Source organism: Dryobates pubescens, chromosome 35 (genome assembly GCF_014839835.1).
Source record: "Dryobates pubescens isolate bDryPub1 chromosome 35, bDryPub1.pri, whole genome shotgun sequence".
Classification (NCBI taxonomy): domain Eukaryota; kingdom Metazoa; phylum Chordata; class Aves; order Piciformes; family Picidae; genus Dryobates; species Dryobates pubescens.
Window position 1 is genome coordinate 7897127 of NC_071646.1, and position 24983 is coordinate 7922109.

At 55.6% G+C, this 24983-nt stretch overlaps 1 protein-coding gene across 1 annotated transcript in view; it reads right to left on the minus strand.

The window, feature by feature from the left end:
• Positions 1-24983, minus strand: part of KDM5B (lysine demethylase 5B) — a 73219-nt gene that overhangs the window by 41963 nt on the left and 6273 nt on the right. Inside the window, exons 2-6 of the mRNA XM_054176581.1 lie at positions 16142-16219; positions 14440-14562; positions 13435-13605; positions 6064-6198; positions 1144-1237 (exon numbers count right to left, since the gene is read on the minus strand). Of these exons, the coding sequence (XP_054032556.1) occupies positions 1144-1237; positions 6064-6198; positions 13435-13605; positions 14440-14562; positions 16142-16219 (601 nt within the window). The remainder of the gene's footprint in view (positions 1-1143; positions 1238-6063; positions 6199-13434; positions 13606-14439; positions 14563-16141; positions 16220-24983) is intronic.

Sequence of the window (24983 nt, forward strand, 5' to 3'; positions counted from 1 at the left end):
AGAGGTGAGCATGAAGCAAAGGTGGCCTGACAAAGCAGCAGCTCCTCTGCATTCCTCCACTCCTACCTCACCTGAGCAAATCCCTCCTCCAGGCTTCACTCCTGCCATGACACAAACCCCCTAAACCAGCAAACCAAACCCCCAAAGCCAACCTGCTCCCCCTCCAAACAACAACAAAGGGCAACACCTCCCCCCCCAGTCTATCCAACAGAGCATGGAGAGTGCCAGGGCTCTGCTGCTGAGGGCAAAGGACAATGAACACAGAATGCTAGGGGTTGGAAGGGGCCTTGAAAAGTCCAACCCCCCTGCCAGAGCAGGAACACCCAGGACAGGGCACACAGAACACATCCAGACAGGGCTGGAAAGGCTCCAGTGAAGGAGACTCCACAACCTCTCTGGGCAGCCTGCTCCAGGCCTCCAGCAGCCTCACACCAAGGAAGTGTCTCCTCATGTCCAAGTGGAACCTCCTGGGTTCCAGGTTGTACTCATTCTTCCTTGCCCTGTCACTGGGCACCACTGGACAGGGCCTGGCACCTTCATCCTGACCCCCACCCCTCAGATATTGATAGACATTGATCAGATTCCCTCCCAGGCTTCTCTTCTCCAGACTGACCAGCCCCAGGGCTCTCAGCCTTTGCTCATCACAGATGTCCCAGGCCCTCCAGCATCCTTGCTGCTCTCTGTCTCTCTCCAGCAGGTCTCTGTCTCTCTTGACTTGGGGAGCCCCAAACTGGACACAATATTTCAGGTGTGGCCTCACCAGGGCAGAGCAGAGGGGCAGGAGACTCTCCCTAGACCTAGATCCAGCAGTGTCAAGCCTGTCACTAGAGGAAGGCCACTGAGGTGGGCTCAGGGCTCCACAGGACAAAGGCAGGTTAAGAAAGTAGAAACTTGCAGCTGAAATGACCTTCTGCAAGCACAGCCAAGCACTGAAAACACAGAGCACACCATTCCCAGAGCAGGAGGCCATCTGCACAATTAGCTCCAAGTTAATAACAATTAACAGAAATATTCTCTTAACCTATTTTGCATTGCTCCAAGTGCTGAGCTCAGAGGAAGCTTCTACCAAGGAGCAGAAGTGGCACCCAGCTGCTGCTTCACTCCCCACACTCAGTGTTGCCCTGCTCCCCATTTGCCACTCACCACTGTCACACTTGGGGGGGGCACAGCCCATCCTGCGCCTCAGGTTGTGAGTTCTGGCCTCTGGAGTGTCAGATTCACTTTTGAGGTTGGTTGCCTTCAAGAAAAGGAAAACAGAATCAGCAATGACCTTAGCAGGGAGGCTTTGGTTTCACAGCTCTACGTGGGACAAGGCTCTCTGCCAGCTGCAGCCAGGCCACTTGCCTGCAGAGACTCCAACCATTTGGACTCCATCTGGCCTCTGCCTGCAGTGCTGCAGGGAAGGCTGCAGACCCTAGGAGATCCACCTGCATCAACCCTGCCCCCCTCAGAGCTGCTCTGGCTCTGAAGAAGGGAAAGAGCTGACTGTGCCCAGCTCTGGGAGTCCTGACCAGAGAGGGTCTGTTGAGATCCAAACCATGCTCTGCCAGTCCCTGCTGCTCAGCCAGCTTGGGTGGCAGAATCACAGAATGGGAGGGGCTGGAAGGGACCTCTGGAGCTCATCCAGCCCCAGCCCCTGCCAGGGCAGGGCACCCAGGGCAGGGCACCCAGAACACATCCAGGTGGGGCTGGAAAGGCTCCAGAGGAGACTCCACAGCCTCTCTGGGCAGCCTGCTCCAGGCTCCAGCAGCCTCCCAGGGACAAAGTTTTCCCTCCTGCTCCCCTGGCAGCTGCTCTGCTCCAGCTTGCCCCCAGTGCCCCTTGCGCTGCCCTTGGCCATCCCTGAGCAGAGCCTGGCTCCAGCCCTGCACAGCTTTATCCCCAGCACTGAGGGCAGCCCTCAGGCTGCTCTGCTCCCAGCTCCCAGCCCCAGCTGCCTCAGCTGTGCTCACAGGGAGATGTTCCACTGCCTGCAGCAGCTCTGGGGCTCTGGGCTGGACTCTCAAACAGTTCCCTGAACTCCTTCTTGAACTGAGGGCCAGGACTTGGCACCATATGGCAGATGTGGCCTCAGCAGGGCAGAGCAAAGGAGCAGGGGAACCTCTTAGACCTATTCACTGCAGCCCTTCTAATGCACCCCAGAGCAGAGGGGGAGAACCCCTCCAAGATTTAAAATACAGATTCCAACCCTCTCAAGAGCTGAGAGAAGCACAGGGAAGAGAGAACAACTTTGACTTTCAAATTAAAAACCACTCTTTCTTCAGCCACTCTGATTAATGCCACGAGAGGAGTGCAGAGCTTCTGAGAACAAGCTGCTGTGAGACCCAAGCACTCCACTGAGCTAAAACAGAGGTCTTCAAACTTGTAAGCTGGCTTGTTGTAGGCCAGGCAGGCAGGTGGAAATCAGATAAAGCTTTGGGGACTTCATTTAAGCTCAGAGAACCATTTCATACTCACAAATGACTAAGGCTAAAAAGGCAACCTGCACTTCTGAAAGGCTTCTATTCCATTCTCTAACACAGCTCAGGGAGAACTGACAGGGGAACAAGGGAGAGAGATTTGAAATGAAAGCCTGCAAAGCCTGTGCCACTCACACCTCACTTTGAGTTCAGCTTCAGGGGAACTTGATGAGAAGCAAAGCAGCAGCAAGGAACTTTGGGCTGTCAGAGATTCCCTTTCCCTCTGCAGAAGCTCCTAAGCAGGAGCTCACTGGGCAGCATTCAACACAAGGTGGCTCCCAGGTAATCCTCCCCTTCCCTCTGGGAAGCTTTCACACTGTGGGAAGACAATTCTCAGCTCCCCCTGTGCACAGAGAGCATTCTCCAAGGTTGGCTTTTCTGAGCCTAATTTCTCAAGGCAACTCACAGAGGCCAGGCCACTATCAACCCCTCCCTGAAGCCCAGGCAATGGGACTTGGCCAGGCTCTAGCCGCAGCTCCTCTGGCCCAATGCATCCTCAGCTGTGTGAGGGGCTGGGGGTCGCTCCTGTTCTGTTTGGGGTTTTCTGTGGGCTCAGCTTGTTGCTTGGTTTCAGTCTGCACAGTGGTTCTGACATTCCCTTCACTCTGTGTGTTCTCTTTGCCCAGGTTACTCTTTCCATGGGACAGGCAGAGGTTGCAAACAAAATGCTGTTTGTCATATTTAGTGATAGTGAACTGGGGTCAGCCTGCACTCAGGCAATGCAGTATCAGACAACCCATGCTCTGCACCTCTACCTCCCATGAGTGTCTGGATTCTGTGCTTAAGCCTCACAAGGGCAGCTCTTTTTCTCAGCCCAAGCCCTTTCATCACTTCATCTCACTTTCACTTCCTCAGCACTGCTCTGGTCTCTACCTCTACCCTTTTCTCCATCAAACAGCTAAGTTCTCCTCATTTCAAAACCAGCCTGCAGCTCTCACTGCCCTTCTCTAATCATGAACACCTTCTCCTCAGCATTTGCTCACCAGGCAGGACAGCAAGGCCAAACTATCTCACAGCTGCCAGCTAACCCTCATCCCACAGGCTGCACTGTTTGCCGGTAAGAATCATTTACAGCACCTCCCTTCAGCTCACTTCCTGAAAGGCTTGCAGGAGGTGGTTTAAAGCAGCCTTGAGATGCAGGAAACGTCAAGCCAGTGAACATGAGAATAACTCAGGTGTTACAATGCAAGACACTGGCAAGTCCTGGCATGCCTCATGACAGCAAAGTCATTAACCAAACGCTGCTGCTCTGCAACCAGAACAGTGCACAAACCACCTGCTTGTAGCTTCAGTGTAGAATGCATTAAATGAGCTTGCCTGGCTTTGCACTGCCCTGGGACAGAACAATCACATCAACACATCTCAGCTGTTGCAACTTACTGTCTTAAAACACTACAGCTGCTTGATAAGGGAATCAGCCCTGCTGCTCAACTCGGCCCCGGCTGCTCCGCTCAGACCGGGCTGCTCCCCCGGCCCCGGCTGCTCCGCTCGGCCCGGGCTGCTCCCCCGGCCCCGGCCGCTCCCCCAGCTCCGGCTGCTCCGCTCGGACCGGGCTGCTCCCCCAGCTCCGGCTGCTCCGCTCGGACCGGGCTGCTCCCCCAGCTCCGGCCGCTCCGCTCGGCCTTGGTTCTCTCTCTGTGTTTTCTTAACCAAGCATTTTGTTGCCACAACAATTCGGCTCTTGGCCTCCCCAAGGAAAGTGCTGGGAGGGTAGCTTTGTGTTTTGGCTAATTGGGAGCAGTTAGCAGCGACAAAAGCCTGCACTGGGCGGTGTCACCCAACACCACAGTCAGAGGAGCAGCTGCAGTCTCAGTGTGTTTGCTCCCCTTTAAAGGAGAGGTGAGAAGCAGCATCTCTCAACCACAGGCAGATGCTTCAAGTGGGAAGTTTCAGGCCAAACTGTCACAATCATAAATCTGCTGGTGGCTGGCTATTGGAGTGGAAAAGCTTTAGAAAACCTTAATTGTAACTTACTAACTAGGAACAGTCCCAGGCAGGACTTGCAACAGCTAAGCTGAACTGCTCAGTAGTAACAAAGGCCAAGCCTAGAACCGTTGGAGTTAACAGAGGGTCTGAAACAAACTGAAACAGGAACCTGGATGGGGAAGGAAGAGGCAATCATGACCTTCCCAACTCATGATGTCATCACTAACAAATCCATCTCCTGGGAATGAGCCTCCTCTGCTCTTCATCTGCTCTAACAAAAGCAAGTAAACTCTCTGAAGGCAGAGCCTGGGGAGGCTGAAATCACAGCACTGCAGTTTTCCAGCAACATGCCTCAAATGTGGCTGCACAGGAGAGCTCTACACAGAGCCAGTAAAGGTTATGCTTAGCCAAAGACGTGTGATTTCTGAAGCACAAGTTAGACAAACCCTCTCTGACTGTGCACAACCACACTGACTTGGTGCTGGGCAAGCTTTCCCTTACATTGCATGGGCAAAGTATCTCAAATTGATTGAATTGGGACTGAAAAAAGCTAATGCTGGAACAGAGCTTCTCTGCTCTATCATCTAGCTTCATAACCTCACAGATTCAAAGAAGGGGTTGGGTTGGAAGGGAGCTTAAAGCTCATCCAGTTCCAGCCCCCTGCCATGGGCAGGGACACCTCCCACCAGCACAGCTTGCTCAGGGCCTCATCCAGCCTGGCCCTGAACACCTCCAGGCAGGGCACAGCCACAGCCTCTCTGGGCAACCTGTGCCAGAGTCTCCCCAGCCTCACTCTCAACAATCTCTTCCTCCTCTCCACTCTCAGTCTCCCCTCTCCCAGCTCAAAGCCATTGTCCCTTGTCCTGGCACTCCCAGCCCTTGTCCAAAGCCCCTCCTCAGCTCTCCTGGAGCCCCTTCAAGTACTGGAAGGCTGCTCTGAGGTCTCCCTGGAGTCTTCTCTTCTCCAGGCTGAACAGCCCCAACCCTCCCAGCCTGTCTCCATAGGGGAGATTCTCCAGCCTCTGACCATCTTTGTGCCCTCCTCTGGACCCACTCCAACAGCACCATGTCCCTGTGTTGGAGGCCCCAGAACTGGAAGTAGTGCTGCAGGTGGGGACTCGGCAGAGCAGAGGGGCAGAATCCCCTCTCTGCCCTGCTGCTCTCCCTGCTTTGGATGAAGCCCAGGACATGGCTGGCTTCTGGGCTGCAAAAGGACATTGCTGGCTCACACTGAGTTTTTCAGCTCATGAAAGACTCACAGAAACCTCCCAAGACCTGTCCAGAACAACTGCTGTCAGTCTGGGTCTGCTCTGAGGGAATGACAGAGATCAAAGCTGCTGAAGACAAACTTCATTCCTAGCATCTGCCACCTGTATTTTCACCTGAGCCCCACACTATTTCCAGTCCTGCTACAGACATGAGAGCAGCCCCTCACAGCTCACAGCCTCAGCAGAAAGCCTCTCGGCACTCCAGCCCTCACCAACACCCCTAGGGCCCCACACAACCCTTACCACATTCGCCATGGGCTAGGTGTTTGCAAACATTCCAGCAGCTTTTACAAGGCAAAGAAAAAGTTCAACAGCTCCTTGCTGTGCTCAGACATCAGTGAGCAGATCAGAATGGCATCTGGCCTGGCAGCTGCTGGGGCAGCAGGGGCAGCAGGGGCAGGTCCTCTCACCTCCGCTCGCAGGCGCTTGGCTCGCCGCGCCGGGGGGCAGCTCTCGGACGGCTGCACCGACTGCCGCTGGGGAATGTCGTGGGGCTTGTACTCCTTGTCCTTGGTGTCACTGCTGAGGTCTGGCTTCTGCAAGCACTGAAGAGACACAGTTGGATTACTTAATGTCTTCGTTTTAGGGAGCGAGACAGATGCTCTCCAGCCCTGCCCGCAGGAGCCGAAGGCTCCCCAGGGGCGTGGGAAGCATTGGGAGTTTAAAAGGAAGTTATTCATCGCTGCAGGGAGCAGCACAGAGCACACAGAATGCACAACTCCATAGTCCACCTCGGTCATGGCTCTCCAAGAACCTCCTTAGGCCAAAGCCCTCTGCAACTTCCCTCCAAACCAGGCCATAACCCCAGGCCTCCGTGCCCCCTCCCCACCAGACCTCTCTCCGCCCCCCATACCAAACCCGCAGCTGAAACTGAGCTAAAGGCTGAGGCCAGGCTGCAAACCTCCTCCTCACAGCACAGGGAAGGTTTGCACCACGAAGGGGAGAGTGAGGGAGAAGGAGGAGGGGAACCAGCTTGTGCTGTTCCCTTATAAAGATGAGATGCAGGCATTCTGCCACACTGTTCCTGATGCAGGCCAGGCTGCCCTTGGCCTTCTTGGCCCCCTGGGCACACTGCTGGCTCATGTTCAGCTCCTGCCAACCACTACTCCCAGGTCCCTCTCTGCCTGGCTGCTCTCAGCCACTCTGACCCCAGCCTGTAGCACTGCCTGGGGTTGTTGTGGCCAAAGTGCAGCCCCTGGCACTTGGGACTTGTTGAATGCCATCCTGTTGGACTGTGCCCACCTGTGCAGCCTGGCAAATGCCAGCTGACCACACAGCCCTGCCTTCACTGCCACACAGCTGTGGCTGAAGGACATGGCAGAAGCTGCATTCTTTGTATGTTTTGGAGAGGACAACTCTGCTGCATGAATTAAGGGCAGAAAGGAAGAAGATGATGCAAGAACTGTTTGAGTTCTCTCAAGCTGCTGAAGGAACACATTTAATTGCTGAAAACTGTGCATACATTTAGCAAGGAGAAAAGAATAATTCATGACAACTCCAAGCCTGCCAAGCCTCACAACATCCAGCAACAGCAGACAAAATCTAGCAGCTCTAATGAGTAAACAACAAAATCACAGACTGGCTTCAGTTGGAAGGGACCTTTAAAGATCACAGAATCATAGAACACAGTCACAGAATGGTCCAGGCCAGAAGAGACCTCCAAAGCTCATCCAGGCCAACCCCCTGCATTCAGCAGGGACATCCTCCTCTAGATCAGGTTGCCCAGGGCCCTGCCAAGCCTTACCATGAATATCTTCAGGGACAGGCCACAACCACCTCCCTGGGCAACCTGTTCCAATGTTCCACCACTGATAAGCAATCTCAATCTGCCTTCCTCCCCTTTGAAGCCATTGCCCCTGCTCCTGTCCCTGCAGGCCTTTGCAAACAGTCTCTCTCCATCCTTCCAGTAGCCCCTTCAGGTACTGGCAGGCTGCTATTAGGTCTCCCTGGAGCCTTCTTTTCTCCAGGCTGAACACCTCTAGCTCCTGTGCTGAGGACTCCAGACCTGGACCCAGCACTACAAGGGGGGTCTGACCAAAGCAGAGCAGAGGGGTAGCATCCCCTCCAACATACTAGAAGAGCCTCCTCCTGTCAGCAAGTGTTTCACCCAAACTGATGGATCCATGTCTCCCCAGCCCTGTTCATCTGTTCCCATTAGCAGCATTATCTCAGGAAGAGAGAAACAGGATGGGGACTGCAAGAGCCACTGCAGCAGCAACAGGGCTGATGCTCTGCACAGAGCATGGAGATCAGACTTTCAGAAGCAAATGAGTCAGAGGAAGGGACAGAAAAGGAGGAAAAAGTGGTATTGTAGGAGAGAAGTCCATGTGTTCAGCAGAAAAGAGCTGCCAGTCAGGAGCAGCAGAGTGGCATCAGCCACCAAGCACAGGCAGCCCACAGACTGCCCCCAGAAACCTGCACAAGCTCTGCTGTATTTAGAACTGCCTTTAGGCTTGGTCTTTGTGAGCTCTAGGCTTCATCTCTGAAAGCAAACATCTGACTTCATCTCAACACCAAACACACCCAGGCCCCCAGCCCTGCACAGCTCCTGCACAGGAGCAGCAGGCCCTGGCTGGGGCTGGCTCTGCTCCCACGCTGCGCACGGAGGCCACGGAGCAGCTCGGTGCAGCTGGCTCGCAGCAGCAGGTGCCCAGGCAGCTCCCACAGAGGATGCTGTGGGTTGTGTGAGCTCCTGCACACTAACATCAGTGGGAGGAAGTGACAAAAAAAGGACAGTTTCTCCTGACAGAAAATGGCCAAGCAGGAAAGGCAAAGTGAAAGCATGGGAGTGAGAGAAAAGGCCGAGAGCAGCGCCAGGCTGAGGGCTCAGCAGCTCTGCTGCCTGGCCCGGTGGCCTCAGGTGAAACACAAACCTCCCACTGGGAAAACAAACTAGCAAAGAATAAAACAGTTTCTCTTCCATCCAGTAACAGAAGACCCTTGGAGGCACACAGCCCTTCCCGGTCAGGAAGCCTTGCAAACCAGCAAGCAGATTCCTGAAGGCTGAGGTTCCAACAGCAGCTGAGGCAGAAACAGCTCCCAGTGCCTCAGGAGCCCAAAGCACAGCAGGGCTGGGAAATGCCTGTTGATCAACACAGAATCACACAATGGTCTGGGCTGGAAGGGAGCTCCAAAGGCCATCTAGACCAACCCTCTCTGCACTCAGCAGGGACATCCTCCACTGGATCAGGCTGCCCAGAGCCCTGTCCAGCCTCACCTGGAACAGCTCCAGGGATGGCCTCAACCACCTCCCTGGGCAACCTGCTGCAGTGCTCCAGCAGCCTCCTGGTGCAGAACTTGTTCCTCACATCCAAGCTCAATCTGCTCTGAAGCCTTTGCCCCTGGTCCTGTCCCTGCAGGCCTTTGGAACGGACTCTCTGCATCCTTCCTGTAGCCCCTTCAGGGGGCTCTACCTAGGAGCAGCAGAGGTCTGTGTGAAGGGTGGGAATTACTCTGAACCTTCTTTACTCCTGGACTGCCTGGTTCAGTCTATGCCAAGCCTGCATTCCTAACCAAGGACACTCACTGCCATCTCTGCAGGTCTCTCCCAACCAGCAGAGCCTTTTTGGTAAGGTTAAGCTTCTGTCCAGCATGTACCAGAAGCTGATCCCACACACTGTGATCTCCTGTGACCATGAGCTCATTACCATCTGAGAAGATGGCTGCACAGCACAGCCAAAATGGTGGCAGACAGCAAGTTAAAAGCCCCTCAGCTGAAGGAGCAGCTCCTCTGGCAGGCAAAGGACACAGCAGGAACATTCACAAGGCCTCCAGGATGTCAAAAGATGGGGAAAAAAACAAATGGGGATGCAAGAGTCCCTCAGGTCGAGATGTTTGTGGGTAGCAATTCACACACAAGCTAATCATTCAGGTTCCCTTGCTGGCACAGTCTGCCCAGGGAAGCTGTGGCTGCCTCCTCCCTGGAGAGGCTCAAGGCCAGGCTGGATGAGGCCCTGAGCAAGCTGTGCTGGTGGGAGGTGTCCTTGCCCATGGCAGGGGGTTGGAACTGGATGAGCTTCATGATCCCTTTCAACCTAAGCTGTTCCAGGATTCTACTTACAGTCACAGAATTGTTCCAGTTGGAAAAGCCCTCTCAGATCATGGAGTCCAACCATCAACCCAACCCCACCATGGCCACTAACCCATGTCCTGAAGTGCCATGGCCACACTGCCCTTCAACACCTCCAGGGATGGGGACTCCACCACCTCCCTGGGCAAGAACACAACTGCTCTACCCCTGCTGTGTACCCACTGTAGCCAGCAGACTCTAGAGGTGCTCATCTTGCTCCAGTAACAATAAGGGGTCCCAGAGAACCCTCTCACACAAACACCTTCAGCAGAGATGTGCACACACAAACCTGTGGCCATGTGATGCCACTCAGGAGGTCAAAGCCTTAGTTTGGAAGAGACCAGACCCAGAGTTACTGGCCCAGGTGTATGCACTGAGAAAGAGCACCACAGGGCCATGCCTGGCTCCCCCACATGCAGCTGCACTCAAACCACACCAACATCTGGACAAGGCAGATGGGCAGAACAGGCTCTGGACATCTCAGTTCATGTAGGGGACATTAATGCCTCTGAGCACACAGCCTGGCTGAAGTGTCACACTGATGGGCACTAGGGATAAGAACACAACCAAGGCACCAGTATGAACCAGTCCACCAAGAGGTTTCCTACAACTGCTCTAAGATCTGTGCAGCCCAGGGCTTCAGGGTAAGGATAAATACAGACAGCCCTGGGGAGAGCTGCCTTGAGCATGACTGAAGGAGCTGCTGCTGTTTGACTGAAGAAGAGCTTTATCAATCCATGCTACCTGCTCACCTCTGGGCAGCTCCACAGGGTCTCACCAGCTGCACACATCCATGGGATCCATGGTGTGTGCCCAGCAGGGACAGCTGGCAAAGTAACTCCTGCAGCCAGTTTCACAGAGATTGAAGCCACAAAGAAGCAGTTAAGGCTATACAGAGCTGGGTTTAAGGTATGGAACAGTCATCAGCAGAAACTACATGGCTTTGGCAGAAGAAGAGTCACAGAATCACAGCAAACATCTGGTTGGAAGAGACTTCCAAGCTCACCCAGCCCAACCCTCCACCAAGTACTGCAGGCTCAGCACCAAACCATGCCCCTCAGCACCAGGGCCACAGCTGCTGGAACAACCCCAGGGATGGTGACTGCAGCACTGCCCTGGGCAGCCTCTGCCAATGGCTGAGATCCCTTCTAGGGCAGAAATATCTCCTCATGTCCAGCCTGAGCCTCCCCTGGGGCAGCCTGGAACCATTGCCTCTGCTCCTGTCCCTTGCCACCAAGGAGCAGAGCCTCCCCAGTGCTGATCCCAGGGGGATGATCAGCTCCGGGCCCTGTAGCCAGTGTCTGCTCCAAGCCAGGAGGCCACTGGCTGACTCTTGCAAGCACTATCAATCACAGATCACTGAGTGAGTGCAAGCACATGAGCAGCCTGGCTGCTGGAGGAGCTCTCAGCAGGCTCATGGAAATGTCACAGGAAGGCACCAACACATCTCAGACTGACAGCTGTCAGACTGAATAGCTTCATCTTCTCCACAAACAAACCTCACAGATGTTTGGATTCCCAGGCAAGCTCTGCACAGACACACATTAAAATGGACACCTACACAAGAAGCATCTGGGGAAGCACCAGACCCTCAGAACACAGGGAAGGAAGCCAAAGAGAATCTCAGCTGAAATTCTTCCTCAAAAAGGGGACTGCAAACCAAGCTCAGCTGGAGGACAACATTGGCAAGGAGGAAAAAACCCAGGAGTCAAATCTTGGTGTGAAAAGTGAGCCCCAGCCAAGGTGCTCCTGGGGCTTCTCTCAGCTCCTCGAGGCACATCTCTGCCACACATGGGAGGGCAATGCTTGCACAGCTTTGGGGACAGGAGTCAAGCAAACAAAGTTAGGCAGCAGGAAGATTTTTACACTGTTTTAGCTACAGAATCAGTGGCCAGGTTGGAAGGGGCCTCAGAGCTCATCCACTCCAACCTCCCTGCCCAGGCAGAGACACCTCTCAGCCAGACTTGGTAGCTCAAGGCCTCATTCAACCTGGCCTTGAACACCCCCAGGCAGGAGGCAGCCACAGCCTCCCTGGGCAGCCTGTGCCAGAGTCTCAGCAGCCTCACCCTGAAGAACTTCTTCCTCAGCTCCACTCCAGCCCTGCTTTGCCTCAGCTCCAAACCCTTCCTCCTTGTCCATATTTTGTATGCTCCTCTTGCAAACCACTCAAACCTCCACAAGTTAGGTTATTTTTTGAGCTGTTTCATCATGGAGCTAAATAAAAACTCTTCCATTCAAACCTTCCTTGACTTAGGCAAAAAGCCTCCCTCGTTTCTGCAGCTCTCTGGAAAAGGTTGGTGTTGATTTCTGTGGACAGGGACAGCTCTGTAGCAGGATTAGGGCTCTCACAGCTTATAAAAGGTCAAGACTCCTTTCTTTGAAAGATCATGGCAAGAGTGTTTCAGACAAATAAAACTGGATGCTGGCAAGGGCAGCCTGTGGTCTTGCAGATAAATGAGTGCTGCTCTAAAAGAAAAGCAGAGCTCACACTGCTTGCACTCAGCCAGCCCTGGAGTTAGCCTTAATGGCCAAATCTAAGCAGGAAGGATGAAGATTTGAGCTTGCAAAGAAAGTCACAGGACCATAGTGTTAGCCTGCAACATCCATGGAGCACTCTTGCACGTGGGCACCCTTGGTGAAGGGAGGTTACTGCCACAAACTGCCCTGCTGGGCTACAGCCCCTCAGCAAAGCAGTGCAAGTGATGCAGAGCACACCTGCTCTGTCAGAGGGGGGCCTGCAGGGACCTGCTGGCTTTAGCAGAGCACTGCTGTGGCAGGAAGTCTGGGAGTCCATTAGCATGAGGCTTCTGTAAACTGCAGAGAGAAAATAGGAGGAGCATTCAAAGGAGTCAGTGAGAGGTTAGAATCACAGAATGGTTTGGGTTGGAGAGGAGCTCCAAAGGTCATCCAGCCCAAAGGTCATCCAGCCCAAAGGTCATCCAGCCCCAAAGGTCATCCAGCCCCAAAGGTCATCCAGCCCCAAAGGTCATCCCAAGGTCACCTTGAGAAGCCAGATTCCGCAAACTCTACTTTTGATGAGAAGTTGGCCTATGCCCTGCTGAGTTGCTTGCATCAACAGCACAGAGTGCACCTTGCCACCTGCATGCCACAAAGCATCAAATGCAGTCTGTGGAAACACTCCAGCAAGAAAAACCCCAGCAGCCTGGCTGCTAAACTCCAGCACACAGAATAAACCAGGCTGGAGAAGACCCTGGAGAACACCAAGTCCAACCTCTCCCCCAGCACCATCTGATCAGCTAAACCATGGCACCAAGGGCCTCAGCCAGGCTCTTCCTAAACACCTCCAGGGATGGGGACTCTACCACCTCCCTGGGCAGCACATCCCAAGGGCCAATCTCTCTTGATGGGAAGAATCTCTTCCTAACATCCAGCCTGAACCTCCCCTGGCAGAGCTTGAGACTGTGTCCCCTTGTTCTGCTGCTGGGTGCCTGGGAGAAGAGCCCAACCCCCACCTGGCTCCAACCTCCCTTCAGGTTGTTGCAGAGAGCAAGGAGGTCTCCCCTGAGCCTCCTCTCCTGCAGGCTAAGCAACCCCAGCTCCCTCAGCCTCTCCTCCCAGGGCTGTGCCCCAGACCCCTCCCCAGCTCTGTTGCCCTTCTCTGGACACCTTCCAGCAGCTCAACCTCTTTCCTGAGGGGCCCAGAGCTGGACACAGGACTCGAGGTGCTGCAGGCAGCTCCAGCACAGCTTACCAGGAGGCTGGCTCCAGACTGGAAGAGGTTGTAGGGGTAGAGGATGCGCTCGTAGTGGGCGCGGATGTGGGAGCCCACGGCCTTGCCCGGCGCGAAGCCCATCCGCGTGGCGATTCGGGTCCACTTCCTCTCCTTGCACACCACATCGAATCCTCCTTCCTCTGCAACTAGCTGAAAAGGGGAAACAAAGTGCTGAGGTATTTACTACTGCTGTGATCAGCATGCAAGGGAAGCACTGCTGCTTTAAAGGGCAAGGCACCACCACCACTGCTGAGTGCAATCAGAGCAGCAGAGACCGAACCAAAGAAACGAAGCGCAGGAACCGCAGAAGCTGCTGAAAAGCTGTAAGTGGAATATCTCCAACGGGATAGGAACTGCAGACTGGTTGAGTTGCTCTACACCCAAGTCAGCAGCTGGATTAGATGTCCAAGCAGTCATTCAGGCTGCTCTGGAGAGCTGGGCTGGCTGCAGTGTGCCACGCCTCCAGCTCTGTATCCCAGCACAGCACGATCCGCTCCTCCCTGGCACAAGCACTGTGAAACAGGCTCAAAAGCAACCACATAAAAACTAGCCCAGGCATAAAGAGAAAGGAGAGAACACATGCTTGGGGCCAGTGAATCCCACCCCTTCCCATCAGCATACACAAACACCTCTGGGAGTTTGCCAAGCTTCACCCTAAAAGCCACTGGATCTCTTCTCCCATATTTCCGGAGGGAAATTGTTTCCCTCACTGCTGTCCTGGCTCAGCAGCTTTCTCCAGGTAAGCCTGAGGTCTGTTCTGGACCAGTTTGTGTCCAGTCTTAAGGAAAAGCTGGAAGTGTCATTGGCTCTCCCAGCTCAGATGGAGACTCCCACTGCATTTGTTACCATTTGGTCCCATCAGCTCTGTTGGATTGCACAAAGCAGTATCCTCAAAGCTCCCCTGAATGCCTGGGATCCCAGCACAGCAGCTGAAGCCACACAACAGCTCTCTAGGCCAGGTGTCTCCCCTGTTAGCAGCCTTACTCTGTTAAGCTGAAATAAATCCAAGATCTTCCTCTCCACGTGGGGAATTTTCAGTGTGCATCCCTGAAGCTCCCAGAACTTGGCAATCTGGTCCAGGAAGTTCAGCTTCACACGAGTCTGGGCCTGAAAAACACCAACCCACAAACAACAAATGAACTGCAGGCTGAGTGCAGGTGGAGCTTCTGCAGCACACTGCCCACAGCACAGCAGCCCCAGCTGCCTGCCTGGCTTCATCCTCTGCAATTCTGCATCTTATTTCTGTCATACACAACCCCCCAAAGCCTTCCTAGCAGCACCCCCAGGGCTTCCTCAAGTCTTTAACTTTCCATGGAAACACAGAGTGCCTCAGCTTGGAAGGGACCTCAGAGCTCACCTACCCCAACCCCCCTGCCATGGCCAGGGACATCTCTCAACTAGACTTAGTTGCTCAAGGCCTCATCCAGCCTGGCCTTGAATGCCCCCAGGGAGGGGACATCCACAGCCTCCCTGGGCAGCCTGCTCCAGTGCCTCACCATCTTCATACTGAAGAACTTCTTCTTGAGATCCAGTGTAAACCTATTCTCCATCTTCCAGCCATGCCCCCTTGTTCTGTCTCTGCACACCCTGGCACTTCACAGAACCACATCAGGAACTTAGCAGCATGAGGAGAAAACTCAGGCAGGCAAAGAGTCACCTTCAGTCCAACTCATACCAGCAGTGAGCTAAGGGCTGTGGTTAATAGGTTAGAGAGGTTTTCCTTCCCCTCCATTCTGCCCTCCTGAGGCCACAGATGGAATATTGTGGCCAGTTCTGGGCCACTCAGGTCAAGAAGGACCTCAGGGAACTGCTTGAGAGGGTCCAGCACAGAGCTGCTGCAGGCAGTGGAACATCTCCCTGTGAGCACAGCTGAGGCAGCTGGGGCTGGGAGCTGGGAGCAGAGCAGCCTGAGGGCTGCCCTCAGTGCTGGGGATAAAGCTGTGCAGGGCTGGAGCCAGGCTCTGCTCAGGGATGGCCAAGGGCAGCACAAGGGGCACTGGGGGCAAGCTGGAGCAGAGCAGCTGCCACTCTGACAGAGCCTGGAGCAGGCTGCCCAGAGAGGCTGTGGAGTCTCCTCTGGAGCCTTTCCAGCCCCACCTGGATGTGTTCTGGGTGCCCTGCCCTGGGTGACCCTGCTCTGGCAGGGGCTGGGGCTGGATGAGCTCCAGAGGTCCCTTCCAGCCCCTCACACTCTGTGACTCTGTAAGCAGGGCTGCTCCTTCCTCCATCCTGAATTCATGCAGGCAGTGAATGAAAGTTGCTTGTGAACAGCACATTTCCACCAACTGAATGCAGAGTCTGTAATTGTCTCTTCCCAAAGGCTGTTATTTTTATGGCACTCTGGAGATGTCTCATCTCTTCTGCTTTTAAAAGATGCTGCACATGTGCAAAATGCAGGCACAGATCTATGGCACTTGAGAAGTTGAGTTTAACCACTTCTAAGCCTCTCTCTGAGGAAAAGGCCTGAGCTGTGCTCCTTTCATCAGCACTAACTTTGCTTGCAACGTTTTTGACTAGGTGCTGAGACAGACAGCTTTCTGTGCTAATTAAAAACTGAGGTTTCAAGGTCCTGAGTGCTGTCAGCTCAAGCCAAACACAGCTCAGGGTCAGGCTAGTGGAAAACAGCACCTCTCCAAACAAAGAGTCAACACTGGGAGCAGGAGGGATGCTCAGCTTTACAGCTTACCTCTAGCTCATTGAGCCTCTGGATCCTCGGTGTAAAGTGAAGCTTATCAACATCACAGGCAAAGGGAGGCTGCCAGTCCTGGGAAAAGAGAAGAGCTTCATCAAAAGACCAGGAACATGCAGGGATCTTCTCTGCCTGACACTCAAAAGCATGGGAGAGGCATCCCCAGCCTCCACACCCTGCTCAGCCCTAAGCAGCACAGCACACTGGCTGCACCCCAGCCTGCCAGCCATCACACCCCACCACTGCTCCAGCCATGCTCAGCTCACCTCTCCTTCCAAACTGCTCTGTGTGGAACAGGCCTGGGAAGCAGGAAGGATGAGAGATGTTGGGTGAGCTTTAAAAAGGTCACTGTGCCCTTCAAAGAGAGAATGAAGCCAGAAAAGCAATGAGAGTGGGGAGCAGGGCCTGCACCTGGGCCAGGCCATCTTCCCCCTACCCACAGAATCCCAGAATAGTCCAGGCTGGAAGGGAGCTCCAAAGCTCATCCAGTCCATGCCCTGCAGTCAGCAGGGACACCCCTAACTAGATCAGGCTGCCCAGAGCCCTGTCCAGCCTCACCTTGAAGATCTCCAGGGATGGAGCCTCAACCAGCTGGCAACCTGCTGCAAGTGTTCCAGCAGCCTCATAGTAAAGAACTTCCTCCTGATAGCCAATCTCAATCTGCCCTTCTCCACTTTGAAGCCATTGCCCCTGGGCCTGTCCCTGCAGGCCTTTGGGAACAGCCTCTCTCCATCCTTCCTGGAGCCCCTTCAGGTCCTGGCAGGCTGCTATTCATCTCCCTGAGCCTTCTCTTCTCCAGGCTGAACACCCCCAGCTCCTTCAGCCTGGCCTCACAGCAGAGCTGCTCCAACCCCCTGAGCATTCTCATGGCCTCCTCTGGACCCTCTCCACCAGGTCCATGTCCTTCTTGTACTGAGGGCTGCAGACCTGGACACAGTACTGCAGGTGAGGTCTCACCAGAACAGAGTGAAGTGGCAGCACCACTCCCCTGGATCTTCTGGCCACACAGCCTTTGATGCAGCCCAGGCTGTGATTTGCCTTCTGGGCTGCAGGCTCACACTGCCTGCCCATGTGCAGCTTCTCCCCCACCAGCAGCCCCAAATCCTTTTCCACAGGGCTGCTTTCTAACCCCTCCTCCCCCAGTCTGTATTGATGGTGAGGATTGTTCCAGCCCAGGTGCAGGACCTGCACTGGCTCTGGCTGAGCTCCTGAGGTTCACCATGCTGCCAGCTGAAGGTGCTGCACAGCCTCACAACAAACAGCAGCTGCACCAGGAACAGACACAAGAACTTCTTTTCTTGATGCCTGGCCTGCAAGCACTCAGCACCAGCTGGAATAGGACCAGTTGGAAACAATTCTGCTTACTGCTTTGCCAAAATACCTGCAAGTGGGAGTGTTATTTATAAACACAGCTACACAGCAGCTTTATCTCTCAGATCTCTGACATCCATGCCATGCAGTTGCTTTGGCACTGCACAGCTCCACTGAACCAAAGCAGATGTGAGTTCAACTTGACAGTCATTTATTGCACATAAAGCTATCTTATTATCACTAATTACAGAAGGAAGATAACACACAGGAGAGCTGCTGATAGTGGAGTAAGACAAGAGCTCTCTGCTAGGACAAGAACCTTTGCTGGGTGCCTGTGGTGTGAGGCAGCCAAGCAAGAGCAGCACCACCAGCAGAGTATGTGTGACTTCAGCAGACACACACAACATGGCAATCAGTGTCAAAAGCAACCAAAAGGTAACTGCTCCACAAATCCTTCAAGTGCAAACACTGAGGCTCAGTTCTGCATCATGCCAAGCCCATCCTGCCACCACAGCAAGCCCACAGCCACTGGAGAGAGGCTGCAGAGCACAGAGGGACAGCAGCTGTGCATCAAACACACCAACCACTGCAGACCTCTGAAGCTCTCTGATCCTCCAGTAATCAAAGTCTGGAGAGAAGGCTGAGAGGGAGCTGATCAATGTCTATCAACAGCTGAGGGCTGGGGGACAGGAAGGGAGGGACAGGGACAGCCTCTGCTCACTGTGCCCTGGGATAGGACAAGAGGCAATGGATGGAAACTGCAGCACAGGAGGTTCCAGCTCAGCATGAGGAGGAACTTCTGCACTGGGAGGCTCCCAGAGCCCTGGAGCAGGCTGCCCAGAGGGGTTGTGGAGTCTCCTGCTCTGGAGCCTTTGCAGCCCTGTCTGGATGTGTTCTGTGTGCCCTGTCCTGGATTCTGTGGCCCTGCTCTGGCAGGGGCTTGGACTGGAAGATCTCCAGAGGTCCCTTCCTACCCCTGACATCTGTGATCCTGTAACTGGCAGTTAGGGGACAAGAGAGGGATCAAGATGACCAATTCTCAAGAGGCTGCTCAGTCCCCAGGCAGTGGGAGATGCTTCTCCCTCACTTTGGTTTTAAGCACAGGGCTATGGCTTGGTGATCTCTGCACAGCACCAGACACAAGGAAAGCAGCAAAGCAAATCTCTGCCATCCTTTTGCAGAGCTCTGCCAGTCAATGAATATTCATGGCCCCAGGATGAGGAACATGACTGGGCACAGTGAGGGCAGGGTTTGAAGTGTCACACTTCAGCAGCACAACTCCAGCTTCAAACTGAACCAATTGGTTTCACCATCTGTCAAAGTCTGGAGTTTGCTGTGTGCTCAAAGAGAGACAGAAGGACAGACAACCAAACCAGGAGAGGACACATTGTGGTGATAGGATAGAATAGAATGAACCAGGCTGGAAAAGACCTCAGAGATCACCAAGTCCAACCTCTCCCCCAGCACCATCTGAGCAACTCAACCATGGCTCCAAGGGCCTCAGCCAGGCTCTTCCTAAACACCTCCAGGGATGGGGACTCCACCACCTCCCTGGGCAGCACATCCCCAGGGCCAATCTCTGGCTGGGAAGAATTTCTTCCTCACCTCCAGCCTAAACCTCCCCTGGCACAGCTTGAGACTGTATCCTCTTGTTCTGGTGCTGGGTGCCTGGGAGAAGAGCCCAACCCCCAGCTGGCTACAACCTCCCTGCAGGGAGTTGCAGAGAGCAAGAAGGTCTCCCCTGAGCCTCCTCCTCTCCAGGCTAAGCAACCCCAGCTCCCTCAGCCTCTCCTCCCAGGGCTGTGCCCCAGACCCCTCCCCAGCTTTGTTGCCCTTCTCTGGACACCTTCCAGCAGCTCAACCTCTTTCCTGACCTGAGGAGCCCAGAACTGGACACAGGACTCCAGGTGTGGCCTCAGCAGTGCTGAGCACAGGGCAGGATGAGCTCCCTGCTCCTGCTGGCCACACTGTTCCTGCTGCAGGCCAGGATGACCTTGGCCTTCTTGGCCACCTGGGCACACTGCTGGCTCCTGTTCAACCTACTGTCACACAACCCCTTTGGGCCATGCTGGGGACACTGCTGAATGGAGAACTGTAAGCTCCTAAGTGCTTTGCTTAGGCTGAGAGAGTAAATGAAAAGAAAGAGGCTGCCTGGCTGCTTAGCTAAGGAGTAAACTGAGGCTGCAGCAGCCCCAAGGCCACAGACTGCCCTCAGCCAGGACCCTGCAGTGAGGATCTGCAGAGGACAAGAAACAAGGAGTAAGTGAACAGGAGCAAGACTTCAGCTCAGGGCTGTTCCTGAGCCTGACAATGTGCTCAGGGCTGTGCATGGCAGATGAGCTGCTGGCAGACTGTCAGTAAAGCCAGAGGAGGGGAGGGCAGGAGACTGTCCCTGGGCACAGAGTCTGCTGCCCTGAGGAGAGTCTCCATCCTAGTGGGGCACAACAGGAGGAACAGGAGTCCCACCTGTGCCTGCAGCCTCCAGCTCATGCTCAAAGAAACAGACAGGAGGCTCCCCAGGCCTGCTGCAGCCTTGGCACCCACTGCTAGAAAGCAGCCTCCAGAGAGGACAGAAGCTGGTCCCCTCCTTTTAGGAAAGCAAAGGAGGAAGCTGCCCTGTGTCCTCTCACAGAAATACCTCACTGGCAGCACAGTGTCCCAGGAGATGCTGCTCCAGACTCACCTGCTGAGCCCCATGCCTCTGCTGCTCAGTGCTGGCTGCTGCACCTTTGGGGGCACTCTCTCCTTTTTGGCTCCAGCCCACACAAGCTTCCACAAGGGCACCTTCTGCACCCTGCAGCGCTGAAGTTTACCACCACTGCCTGAACACTGCCCACACCAGAACCCTCTGCTGGGACCTCAGCTGCTTTACAGAGAGCAGCCCTGGAAACCCCATTACTGACCACAGGCCTTGCAGGCTGGCAGGCAGCTGGGGCCCTCCACCAGAAACAGAGCCCTGGCAGCCTGCAAATGTTTAACTTTTAGCAAGGGGAAAGTCAGAGAAAGAACTTCTGCTGAGACAGAGGAATGGTCTAGCAGGAGGCAGCCCTGGGTTTACTCTGGCTGGGGCCATTGTGGGCAGGCAGAGCCGAGCTGAGCACAGGCTGTGTATTGCATAATGCAGCACAGGAGATTATTATGAAGCCCCTGCTGACTTCAGACACCCTCAGCTGCACATCCCATGTGTCACCAACTGCTTCCTGAGCGGTGGGCACAGGCACACAACCATTCAGCACCTGGAGCGAGTGCAGCCCGTGGGGTAAGCAGGCCTCAGTGCTGCCCTCGGAAGGCACAGCCAGCTGCTGCTGGAGCACCTCACCTGCCCCAGGCTGAGGGAGCTCTGAGTAACAGTTCCCACTTCCCACTCCAGGGGTGGGCAGCTCCACAGCTCCCACACAAGCTGCTTTCAGGCCTCCTTCACTCGGTGCACCGTTTCCTCCACCAAAGCCTGCACACGGTGGGAGCAGAACTCGCTCAGGGCAGCGACGCTCACCGGCTGGCTCGGGGCAGCGATGCTCACCGGCTGGCTCGGGGCAGCGACGCTCGGGGCAGCGATGCTCACCGGCTGGCTCGGGGCAGCGATGCTCACCGGCTGGCTCGGGGCAGCGATGCTCGGGGCAGCGATGCTCACTGGCGGGCTGGGGGCAGCGATGCTCACCGGCTGGCTCGGGGCAGCGATGCTCACCGGCTGGCTCGGGGCAGCGATGCTCACCGGCTGGCTCGGGGCAGCGACGCTCACCGGCTGGCTCGGGGCAGCGACGCTCACCGGCTGGCTCGGGGCAGCGATGCTCGGGGCAGCGATGCTCACCGGCTGGCTCGGGGCAGCGATGCTCACCGGCTGGCTCGGGGCAGCGATGCTCACCGGCTGGCTCGGGGCAGCGATGCTCACCGGCTGGCTCGGGGCAGCGATGCTCACCGGCTGGCTCGGGGCAGCGATGCTCACCGGCTGGCTCGGGGCAGCGATGCTCACCGGCTGGCTCGGGGCAGCGACGCTCACCGGCTGGCTCGGGGCAGCGACGCTCACCGGCTGGCTCGGGGCAGCGATGCTCACCGGCTGGCTCGGGGCAGCGACGCTCACCGGCTGGCTCGGGGCAGCGACGCTCACCGGCTGGCTCGGGGCAGCGACGCTCACCGGCTGGCTCGGGGCAGCGATGCTCACCGGCTGGCTCGGGGCAGCGATGCTCACCGGCTGGCTTGGGGCAGCGATGCTCACCGGCTGGCTCGGGGCAGCGATGCTCACCGGCTGGCTCGGGGCAGCGACGCTCGGGGCAGCGATGCTCACCGGCTGGCTCGGGGCAGCGACGCTCGGGGCAGTGATGCTCACCGGCTGGCTCGGGGCAGCGATGCTCACCGGCGGGCTCGGGGCAGCGACGCTCGGGGCAGCAATGCTCACCGGCTGGCTCGGGGCAGCGATGCTCACCGGCTGGCTCGGGGCAGCGATGCTCACCGGCTGGCTCGGGGCAGCGATGCTCACCGGCTGGCTCGGGGCAGCGACGCTCACCGGCTGGCTCGGGGCAGCGACGCTCACGGGCTCGGGGCACTGGGAGCGGCGCCGGGAAGCTCTGCCGGGGCCTCGCCAGGCAGCAGCACCACAAGAGGGAGCTTTGTCCTGCCGAGCTACTGACCCACATCAGGAGCTCTGCTGTGGAAAGAGCACCCACAGAGCAGCTCTGCAGGGCCACTGCCCCTCACTTCGTGCCTGGGAAGCCTGGGAGCCTCACCGCCTCCATCCACCGGGCACCTGCAAGGTCCTCACAAGCAGCTGGCTCGGGTTCCATTTGCCCTCAACAAGCACTCAAAGCACTACAATGAAGGACATACAAAGAGCAGAAAACCTGAACTCCCTGAAGAAACCAGAGGAGATTTTACAGCACCCCGACTCTCCCCCTCAAACCATTTGGCTGCTTTCTGTCGCCCACAGAGGATTGCCAGAGACCTGCAAGAGAGGAACAATCCCCTGCCCGGGCTGGGGTCAGCTCGGGAGCCAGAGCCAGCTGGCCCCAGGAGCAGGCCGTGCAAAATGGGACTGACAGCAGTGCCCAACTGCCCTGCAGGCACACTCACCCAGTGCAAGCTGCAAATGGCCAGGAGAGCTGTTCTGTACCATTTCTCCATCCCTCCTTCCAGATGTGCCAGAGGGATGGCAGCAGCCTCAGCAGCTGCCAGACCTTGCACCTCACTCAACCTCTAATGAAATGTGCCCACCCCCACGGCTCCAAGTGAAGATGAAATCAGCAGTGTCACTGGGAAGCTGTTCCACAAGCTGGTTAGCTTCCACTTTCCCTCTCCCCTCATCCTCCTCTCACTTTTACCCAAGGATCTCATCTGTTTAGTGGCCAGGGAGCTGCCCAGAAGGCCTCCTGGCAGCCACATTTCAAGACCCTCTTTAATAACCAAATCTCCTCCTGCCTCTCTTTCCAGGAGCAGCTTTTCAGCCCTGCAAAAGACTTTCCTCAGGCTCTTTTTCAGTCTCTCCTTTCTTCCCCCCCAACATCTTTTGAGCACTGCAAGCAGCATTTCAGCTGCACCCTGGCCAGTGCCAGCCACACACAGAGACCTCACTTCCATTCTTTTGCCAGACAGCTCCTCCTAGTCAGGTCCCAAAGAACATCTCAGCACTCCCTGCCAGACAAACACAAACTCATTCACTGAACTATGGCAATTCACTGCTTCCCAGGATGCCCACCCTGCCAGCCTGACCTACATTCTTTGTTCCTGCCTTTGCAAAGGTGTTTCATGAGTGCTGCCTCCAAGAGGGAGGCAGGCTCAGTGACTCAGGAGGTCCCTTCTGCTCTCCTGGTTTTATGACTCTGGTGAAAACAGGCTCAAGAAAACCTCCAAAGGCAGAATCAGTGCAGAGCTGGTGGCTGCTGCCATTTATGGCCCCAGCACTCTGTCCACAAAGCTTCCTCCTGAAGGGCAACTAATCCCTCTCTGACCCTGTTAGGAGGCTAACATTAGTTGGGACTCCAATCATCAGCTAACCCACTTTGTGCTGACACAGTCCTGGCCTGGCCACCCTGGGTGCAGGTGAGGAGCACTGGCCTGCTGCTTGCTAGGAAGGGAGCCTGGGTGCAGCAGCACAGCCCAAGTGCCAGCTCCCCAGGAACAACCTTGGGGGAGTATTTCTCATCTGAGACAAAACTGAGCTCTCTTATGTATTGCAGAGACCACAACCACAAATCCTTCCTGGCTAAGGTCCTCAGCCAAAGAGAAGCTTGTGATGGGAATCACCTCTTTAGATCCCAGTGTTTCTGTACCTGCTCCAGCTGGGAGGGAGAGAGAAGCTCAGGTAAGCTGGAGATGATTCTCAAGGGTTACAGCTCCCTGGAACACAAAGGCAGAGGATGGAAACTACAGATACTGTTTGACCATCAACAGGCAATAGGAGGCATGGTTTGCATGCAGGAGATACCAGCCTGGCCTCCATGGAGGGCACTGCATGCAAGGACCAGATATGGAGGCTCTGGCAGCACCAGGCAAGAACCAGCAGGGTACCAGCAGCACTGCAGGCACAGCTGGAGAGCCCTGGGGCATTGGGGCAGTGCATTGGCAGTGACTCTGGGATCCCCAACTCACTTCAGAGGCATTGACCTAGACCTTGGAGCAGAGCCTGGGGCCAGGCTCAGCTGCCAGTGACCAAGAGCAGCACTGCCATCTTCAGACACAACTCTGTACAGTGTGGATGGACCTCTGCTCTGATCCTGCAGAACACTCCCAGAGGGTGCAGAGTGGCAGAATGTTTCTGGAGCTCTTTGAAGACAGTCTGTACCCTCTCTAGATCTGCAGCCAACAGCTGTCAAACCTGGATTTCAATGCCATAACTCAGATTAAGCAAAGATCTGAACCTAAGAGGCAGCCCAGAACAGAAGCAGAGCAGCTACAGACAATGCCACTGGCTCCAGAGCAGCAGACATGGAGCCTCATCTGACCAGAGCTCTGCTCTGCCCAGGGGCTTCTCCTGTGACTTCCACCATCTGCTCCCTGGGCAGCAGCTGCCCCAGCCTGAGCCACCACCCTGCATGCACTCACTCAGGTTCACTGTCACTTGCAAGGCTCCTTCCAGCAGAGGGAATTTCCCTGGACACATCCTCTGATACTGGAAATTCTCCATGGCTCAGTGTGGTCTCCTACACATGTGCACAGCACCACCCCCAGCACCTCCCACACTGCCCACTAACGTGGGCCTGGGGGAGAGCACATCCCAGGGGACCTGTGGGCATCAGTGAGCTCCATGGGTGAGCAGCTTTAGCTTCAATGCCAGGGAAGTGAACTCTGCTGAGTCTGAAAGTGCTAAACCTCCCCAAATCTGCACCTACCATGGCCCCACATAGAGAGTTCCAGAGTGAACTGTTTCATCTTAAACCTTCAATGAGCTTTAGAGAGCAAGTGCTGAAAACCCCTCACTGGAAGAGGCTGAGTCAAGGAGACAAAGTTCTCCCTGCTCCTGAAGCACACTCCAATGTTCCAAGTGCAGAAATCGCCCTGCTGGTGCCCACAGCAGTGCTCTGTGTGGCAACCATTAGCA